Source organism: Clytia hemisphaerica, unplaced genomic scaffold, assembly GCF_902728285.1.
Source record: "Clytia hemisphaerica strain Z4C2 unplaced genomic scaffold, Clytia hemisphaerica genome assembly, whole genome shotgun sequence".
NCBI classification, from domain to species: domain Eukaryota; kingdom Metazoa; phylum Cnidaria; class Hydrozoa; order Leptothecata; family Clytiidae; genus Clytia; species Clytia hemisphaerica.
In genome coordinates this window covers 1,041,177-1,049,671 of record NW_027104378.1, presented here as the reverse complement: position 1 = coordinate 1,049,671, position 8,495 = coordinate 1,041,177, and the positions used below count along the sequence as shown (strand labels likewise).

The following is an 8,495-nucleotide window of genomic DNA, read 5'->3' as shown; positions in this document are numbered from 1 at the left end:
TATCCCCCTTTTTCGGAATTCATACATGAAAAATCAAATTTGATGAAAAAATAGTCAAAACGAGGAAAAATACACCAAAAAATCGGTATCGGAATTGCAAACCCCGTACGCCCCCCCTGGTACTTAGGATAAATAAAAAACATCTGAAAAACAGAGGTATTGTTTTTGAACTGTTTACCGAAAAAATCGGAATTTGCCATAGGAAATGAAGGATTTTGATCATTGATGCTGATGCGATGGCGCGTGCACTGCTACGTTTAATACTATACCGTATACGACGTTATTTTTCGCGCTACGGCTAAATTTCCCGCCAAAAATGCCGTTCACTGATTCGTGTCTATTACACCGTGATTGGATATTTTTGCTGTCGACAAGTCGACAACAATTTCAATAACGGTGCACTTTTGTAAAGCTCATTTTTTGGAGTTTTGTGTTTTTGAAGTTCAAGTTTTAGGAGTCGTTCTGTTTACTTTATGGTTAAATCGTTGAAAGATTTCATGCAAAATGAATCGATTTGTTACAGAATCTGAAGTTGAGGAAGCCAAAAAGAAAAGAGCTGAAGAGTGGGAAGCTGCTAGATCAGCTGGAAGAGAACTTCGTAAGTACTTTAATAAGTTTTAATAATAGTCATCTGGCGGGCCTGCTGATGGATGGTGGTGGGTGGGTCACGTGCGTAATTTCTTGGTTGGCAAACGATATCATACTCCAGGATAGCCTGGGAATCCATGCTATGATTTCTTCTTTGATAAACTGATGGCGAAATGTATAGCATGGTATGGGTTGAGAGTTCGAATTTCTCAGATCCTAATAACGGTTGAAAACTATAGCCAATCAAATTTTGTTATTCTTTTACTGGTCACACTTTCTTAGAGAAAGCGCAACTTTCAAAATTGGTTTTTATTTTAGTAAGTGAGGACAGCGCTAAATTCGAATTTCTCACTGTAAAAAATGTGAGTCCAATATTGGACTCACAGCTCGAACCCGTCTTGTGTACATCAAATTATAAAAAAACACACGACGGGTCTCCTGTCTAACTCCAGGATGCATCGACTTTTATTTTCCCCCTATTTTCTACTTTCCTATCTTCTATCCTGATTTTCTATCTTTCTCAAGTGTTTCTAACTGTTTTCTAAGTATTTTTCTGAAATTTGCCCGTACCGGTGAAACAGGTCACCGACCCCGGCTCGAACCACCAAATGCAAGCAACCTTGGTTTACAAACCCAACGCCTAACCGCTTACGTCAACGAGACACGGCAGAAAATTGTCATTTACAAATACTTATAGCGTGTAATTTACAGACCTTGATTAAGAAAGCTCCCAACCCTACCGGTGTCCCTACAAGGATCCCTACGGGATCCAAAGTTAAGTCACAGGGTACGAATGCCCCTAAGAAGGCCTTCGGCCTTATATTGTGACTCCAGTAAGTCATTCAGCAAGTTAGAAAATATAGTAAATAACTCACACAGAACCAGAAAGTCAGAAAAACTACGAACAAGAGACTGGAAAGTACGAAATAAGTCCAGATCTGTCTTTCGTCTTTACGAAGAAGCCACGACCGATAGGATCGATCATCGAAACAGCTCAATGACGGATGGATATGTGATCGATGGATTACTTAACGATCCGGATAGGAGATCAATAGACCTTTTTTCAAAGAGGCCACCCTGTTGAATAATTATGTAGTCCAGCAGAAAAACAATGATAAAACCATGCATAATTATTACAATATGCATGATACAGTAATTATGCATGGCTCTATCATTGTTTTTATGGCTGGAGTACATAATTATTCAACAGGACGTCCTTTTTAAAAAAAGTTCTATATAGAGGATCGATACTCAAGATTTTTTAAAGCTTATGATTAGTTGTCGATAATAGACCTTTTCGCCTTTCTATCCGCCATCTTGATATTTGTATGCAAAAATAGAGGAACGAAAAAGCCGTGGTTGGATTTAGTTGGAAAATATGCTAACATATGCAAGTCTACACAAAGATTAAAAAGACAAAAAAGCATCTTATAAAGAAATATTATAATCATTAGAACAATAAAAGATATGGAATTTTTTAATCCAAAAAGAAATATTCACAGAACAACAAAAGCCTTTTAGAAATTTGTTCTTAAAAGACATTGCATATTCTGTTTTCATGCCATTAAAGAATTCCACCAATTTCTATTTCTATTTCTTTATTAGCATGAACTTTTTACAAGTTATTTTCGCTAATGGAACAAAAAAGACGGAGTACACACATCAAACTTTCAAAACACGCAAACTGAAAGCAGTAATTATGACGTCACACATTCAGCGGGTTCAGATCAATGTTTTGATTTGATCGTCTGACGGTTCTATTCCCAGGAGAATAATTTACCGTCAGCCGAATAAGGAATATTTCTGTCCTTCGCGGGTGATTTTTCAGCTTGAGTTTATGTCTAATGTTATGGTTTTTTGAAGTGCTTGTTCTAAGAGATGAGCGAATTTGATTATTTCTAGTTTTCAAAAGAAGCAAATTTAATCTTTCTTCTACAAGATTACACTTTAATATAATGCCAATTATGCATGTAAGTTTTACATTAATACTTTCTTTTTGCATATGTTTTGCATACTTTCTAAGGTAATTCCACCACGGCAATTCAGCCACCATAATTTTTGCATACAATTCAATATGGCGGATGGAAAGGCGAAAAGGTCTATTTATCGATCTATCATCGATCTTTTATTGATCAATGTATGATCGATACATGATCGATACATGATAGATGCATAATCGATTTATAATCGATGCATACTCGATTAACGATCAATGACGAATCGATATATATACTCGATTGAAATACTAGCTCAATAATGGATAAACGAAGAATCGATACTCAAGACTTTTTAAATGGCTGAATCTTAACCATCGATCTCCTATCTGGATCGTTAAGTAATCAATCGATCACATATCGATCCGTCATCAAGCCGTTCTGATGATCGATCCTATCGAGCGCGGGGGTCTGGATCAAGATTATGGGATTTCGAGTTACGGGCAGATTTTACTTTCGTTTTGAGTGGTTTCATTTTCGATTTCAATCCGTTGCTAAAATAATTATGCATGACATTACTTCATGATTGGGAGATATTTGAACATTTACAATCCACAAATTTTTTTGTAAATCAGGTTTACCTTTTGATTTAACTTAAAAATAGGGGCTGGCAGAAACATTTCCAGGTTTTTTTTAAATTGCTCACAGCTTGGGAAAAACCCTGTGTTTCCATTTCAAGAAATGACCAATTAAAAAATTGATATATTATTATTATTACATTTGTTAAATAAAGTTATATTACTGCTCGTCATCCAAGGTGCCAAAAAGGCATTAGTGCCAAAAATTAGGACCAGCAAAACCTTCATCATACGTAGCAATCTTTCATTGGTTTAAGTTTAAAAAAGAATGGAGCGTTTTTATTGCAGATTTTATTGCAGATGTTTTTTTAACCTGATAACAGCTGGGACTTTTTTACCCAGATGGTTAATTTTCAAGGGCCTTCAGACCTGCTGTTATCACAGGTTATCAGGTTACTAAAAATCTACTAAAAATTTCCCATTTTGTCTTATTACTCCATTCATCATCACAAGAATTTCTGTCCAATAAAAACGTGCTATCAGATTGATTGTTTGATTCATGTCACCTGGATTTTCTTTTTTTGTCCGGCAGATAGTCTTGTCTTTCTCCATTCATCATCGCCATTTTTGATTATATATCTTTGAAGAAATTCATAAAATTTCTGTCCCAACCATCTTCTATCAGGAGATTTGGTGGCAGAGCAGATATATGTATTTCATCCTTATTGGGACTCATCAGCACTGCATACTCAGGCATACTGCACCCTACATGAACAGATATATGTATAATAAATAAAAAGCTTTGAAATTGAATCATCAAATTGTTCTTTTAGCAAACCCAGAAGAGCCTGTAGACACGCGATCACTGTATGAAAAACTTCAAGAACAGAAAGATAAGAAACAAGAAGTTTTTGAAGATCAACTGAAATTCAGTATGTTGCTATTGTTGTTGAGTGAATTTTTATCTGAATTTATAATATATAACTGGAAATAAATACCAAAGAAGTAGATCGCATTTACGTGTGTATGAATGATTGAACACAGATTTTTCAAAAGAAGTTGAGATTTTACATGGATTCTATGTTATTCCGAATTCAAAATTTGATTTTACAGAAAACATGATTTACAAAGGATTGAATCATGAAGACGCAGAATTCTTAGGAATGGTGTCCAAGAAACAAGCTGAACTTGACGATCAAAGATACAATGAACATTCAGAAGAAATGCAACAGTACAGAGTATGAATTGACTTTTATTATTTATCATGTCTAAAGAAGGACTTACAAAAAGTATGATTTTTCAATAATTTTGAATGATCGTACTTTATAAAGTTCTCATCTTTGGAAAACATTTTTGGACTCTAATGAGTAATGTTTATTTGAAAAAAAATATTTTCAAACTGTTGTGTGATTATATGGGGTAGAGCTACTTTCTGCAACCAATATCAAAATGAGACACAAAGACTTTGTTTATGGTTGAATAATAAAAAGGGTGAACTTCCCGGGGTGGGGTACTTAGGCACTAAAGTCTGTCTCTGTAGCAGATTTTATTGAGACAGACCAGGGATCGAATTAGCGGATCGCATTTCGCAATAAAAATTGAAAATTGATCCATTTTAGGATGCAAAATCATGCTTATCAAAAAATTGCGATGCACTTTCTATCCCTTATTTCGATGCCTGCAGACTTAAGAGCCATTGTCTGAGAGATCCAGGTAAAGTGAGGAAGTGATGTCTTTAGATTTTCTCCTTTTTTTAGCTCTGCATGCTTGACGACCAAGTACCCCCCCTTGGGTAAACATGCAGAACAGAGAAAACATTTCCGATGTTTTCATATTTGTTAACTCTGTTTTAATTTATCAAACTTTCTAGTCAGCAGTGGACGAAGTAGCTTCAGGTCACTTAAAAAAGAAAGAAGAAAATCAAATGACCAACAAACCCGCCATTGCAGACGATTTCAAAACCAAGAAAAACAAAAGTCAAGCTGCTCTTCTCATGGGTGGCATCATTAAGAAAAGGTAAATTTTAAACTTTGATTACAAGTGTTCACCCCCGTCTCACAACCCCAGTGAAACTTTTTTCCTCATTGGGGATAAAAACTCCTATTGAAATCCCAATGGTGATACTGATAGAAATTCTATTGTTCCAAGGTTACAAAATCCGGTGGGGATGGTTTTGGAGTGTAATCTTTTAAACATTGAATTTCTAATGGGGGTGAAATCAAAGTCAATTTCCTAGCGGGGCTGAAATTTCAGGGTGTTTATTTTTATGTTTTTGCCAAGTAATTTCCCAGTGGGGCTTGAGTCCCAGCGGGTCTGTGACACAGGTGTATATGTTCATGTGTCTATATATTACGCTCAGAACTTTGTTTCTATGATATGAGCACTTTTAAGATTCTGTTGAGTAGCAAGCTCTACTTCTCCGCTCACCACAAGCGATTATATATCGGGTAGCTACAACGTTTTTTTCATTTCCAGAAAAACAGATGATGACGTCATCACAACTCCACCAAAGAAATCGAGGGAAGAAGAAAAGAAAAACACTACCACAGAAGGTAATTACACTTTAAGTCTCTAATGAATAACTGTTATCGAAAATTATCATATTTCATTCAGATGTACTAGTTGACCTACGAAAGAGTTCAAGAATTTCTCGACGCCTTGAGTCAAAACAAAATGTCCAAAAGTGCTTTAAGTTTTGATATTTTAAAAAGTACTAGATATCTAAAGTTAAAGTTTGAGTTTTTACTTTTTAAATTTAAACCACTTAGTTTTAAACTCACGAGCTTTAAAAGTCAAAATTCACTTTTCCTAAAATGTAAGAAACACGTAGAAAATGTGTATTAAATTAGGCGTATAGTTTTAGACGTTTTCAATATGAAGTATTTGAGAAAAATTAAAGCCAGAGTATCTACTTTCCAATTATTAAAACTCAAAACACTTTGAAACATTATGTTGACCACGAGACGTCGAGAAAAGTCCGAAATATTTCGTGGGTCACCCGGTATTTTCTTGTCAGTATAAATATACATAATAATGATTTCAGATGATTTTGAATGTAAAAAAAAGAACAAAAGTTTTTATATATGATCACCTCATGCTGCTACCAACATTTTTGGACCTACCTCGGACACAATGATGCAAAATAGACAATACCCAATATGTGGACCATTAATTTTATGCATTTATGCAAACGTTATTTTTAAAGAAATTAAAAACGGCATTTATAATTGAAAAATGCCTTTACACAGCTTTACATTAACATTTTTTTTTCATGCATTCGAGAAACAAAATGAAAACAAAATACAAAAAACGAAAGGGCTAGAAGAATGGGATCATCTAATCACCAGCTTGGTTTCATCCCTTTATTATTTTTTTGTTTTTTTTAGAAGAAGAGACAAAATCGAGTGGGAATTCGTTATCCATTTTGGCTGGTTATTCTTCGAGTTCATCCGATGGTGAAAGTGAAAATGATTGAGGGAATTTGTGCTGGTGGAGGTAGTCGAGAAGAATTGTTGACTTTCGACGCAAATATTGAATTGGGGATAATAATTTCAAAGATATTACAAATTGATGGAACTTATCTAATCTTCGTCCACCAACTTTACACGCCACTTTCTATTGTCTAAGTGACATGTTCGCTCCGGAACAAAATAAAGCCATCTATTGGTTAGAAATGACTTAAAACTTGAATTTATCCTAAAGAATAGCTTCATTTCGTTTCGGAGTGAAACGGAACCGTTGCGTTTGAACGTGGTCTAAGAGACATGTTGTATTGCAGATTCTAATGAAAAATTGTTCTTGCATGTACATAAGGAATTGACATCGGAATATCTGAAATTTTCACGGTATATTATGGTATTTATGGTATTGTTCTCTTCGGAATGAAAAACGAACACCGTTGAATTATGATCGGATCATATAAATGGCTGGTCATTTCTGGAATTCACAATCTTCCTTTTCATTCTGCGATTTTTGTCAATACGATTGCAAAGAAATTCCGTTGTTTCAAAAAAGCGGAGAGATGTTCAATTTGCCATTGAAAGCTCAGATACGAAAATATACGATGCAGATACAATGATGATGAACAATTCATAATATTATGAATAAAATCACGTACCGAACGGAAAGGTTTAGTTTACACTTGAAATGGATATTTTATTCAGAGATATAAAAGAAATTTTTTGATTTTCAAATTTTACCAAAAGATTATATCAAGACATTTTAACTGTTCTATCCTGACTACTTCATTTAAAAGGGCATAAACCGAATGCTTTTAGAAAGAGTATGAAAATAGCTTTTCAATGGTACCAATGTTTTGTATTTTCGCCGAGAAGATAATCAGGAGTGGAATATTGTGAAGTTATAAATGAATTCAAAAATAAAACTGAAAAAATGAAAAAGTATGGTATGGTTGCCATCATCTCAAGAGAAATATTATCACTGTGAAAAACTTTTTGAATTAACTTATTTAATAGATATCTTTCCCGATAAAGCAGATTAAGCATACCTTAAAGGAAGAAATTTTGGCGGGAATTTAATTTGGCGGATGGCCGAAAAAGTTTTTTCAGATGGAATTTAATTTGGCGGTTAACTTGAAAAATTATATTTGGCGGGAATTTAATTTGGCGGATGAAGGACATTTTTGTCCAAAAAACGCCATTAAAAAAGGAAAAACCTGTTTTAAAGCCTGAAATAGCACACATTTGGGGGAATAAATAGAACAATTTAAATTTGGCGGGAATTTAATTTGGCGGATGACGGAATAAATTAAATTTGGCGGGAACTAAATTGGGCGGATTTCGACAAAATCCGCCAAATCCGCCAAATTAAGTTCCCGCCAAAATTTCTTCCTTTAAAGGTAGGTGGTTTTGGACCACGTCGAACTTATCAGAGAAAGAGATTTATAATTTTAACTTAATTGTCTTTTAACGAGCGTTGTTCTCCTTCGCATGTTTCCAACGTACTTGCTCTATCGTCTATAACCATCTTAGAAATATTTAGTCAATTCTAAAAACCCGTTGACACTTTGGTAGGGGATGCTTACTAATTCTATTGGATAATTAAAGCTCATTAGCTTTTAGAGTGCACTAACTGATGTTTATTTTGGGCATTTCCAGGAAAAAATTGAGTATGGGGGGGGTGATACAATGTTTTGAAATTTACCCCCAGACATGGACTTTTGTCCCCCCGGACAAACATTAATTGACCCCCTCCACTCAAGCAGAGCAAGTTTACCCCCGGACACGGTAAAATTTGTAGTTTTTCACTACTCCCCCCCCCCGGACACTGCATCCTCCAACCCCATGTACGAACATTTTCTGGATTTTTTTGCTTGCCATTTTCCAACCAATGCTTCACATGTAACAAATTATTTTTTTTCACTGGATATGACCTC

General features: G+C 34.8%; 1 protein-coding gene across 2 annotated transcripts; it reads left to right on the top strand.

Moving 5' to 3' along the window:
* The first annotated feature begins 362 nt into the window (after positions 1 to 362).
* Positions 363 to 8,013, top strand: LOC136819052 (PSME3-interacting protein-like). 2 transcript variants are annotated; one of them, XM_067075217.1, is made up of 6 exons: positions 363 to 598; positions 3,934 to 4,032; positions 4,214 to 4,338; positions 4,971 to 5,116; positions 5,576 to 5,652; positions 6,487 to 8,013. In XM_067075217.1, the coding sequence occupies exons 1-6, from the start codon at positions 505 to 507 to the stop codon at positions 6,573 to 6,575; spliced, it is 630 nt and encodes a 209-aa protein (XP_066931318.1). In that variant the 5' UTR covers positions 363 to 504; the 3' UTR covers positions 6,576 to 8,013. The 2 variants fall into 2 exon arrangements, with proteins under 2 accessions (XP_066931318.1, XP_066931319.1); XM_067075218.1 differs by having other exon boundaries at positions 380 to 598; positions 6,490 to 8,013.
* Positions 8,014 to 8,495: the final 482 nt, after the last annotated feature.

Coding starts and splice junctions, on each gene's coding strand:
- LOC136819052 (XM_067075217.1), top strand. CDS start 505: ATGAATCGATTTGTTACAGAATCTGAAGTTGAGGAAGCCAAAAAGAAA. Junction 4,033..4,213: donor TGAAGATCAACTGAAATTCA/GTATGTTGCTAT, acceptor TTGATTTTACAG/AAAACATGATTTACAAAGGA. Junction 5,117..5,575: donor GGTGGCATCATTAAGAAAAG/GTAAATTTTAAA, acceptor TTTCATTTCCAG/AAAAACAGATGATGACGTCA.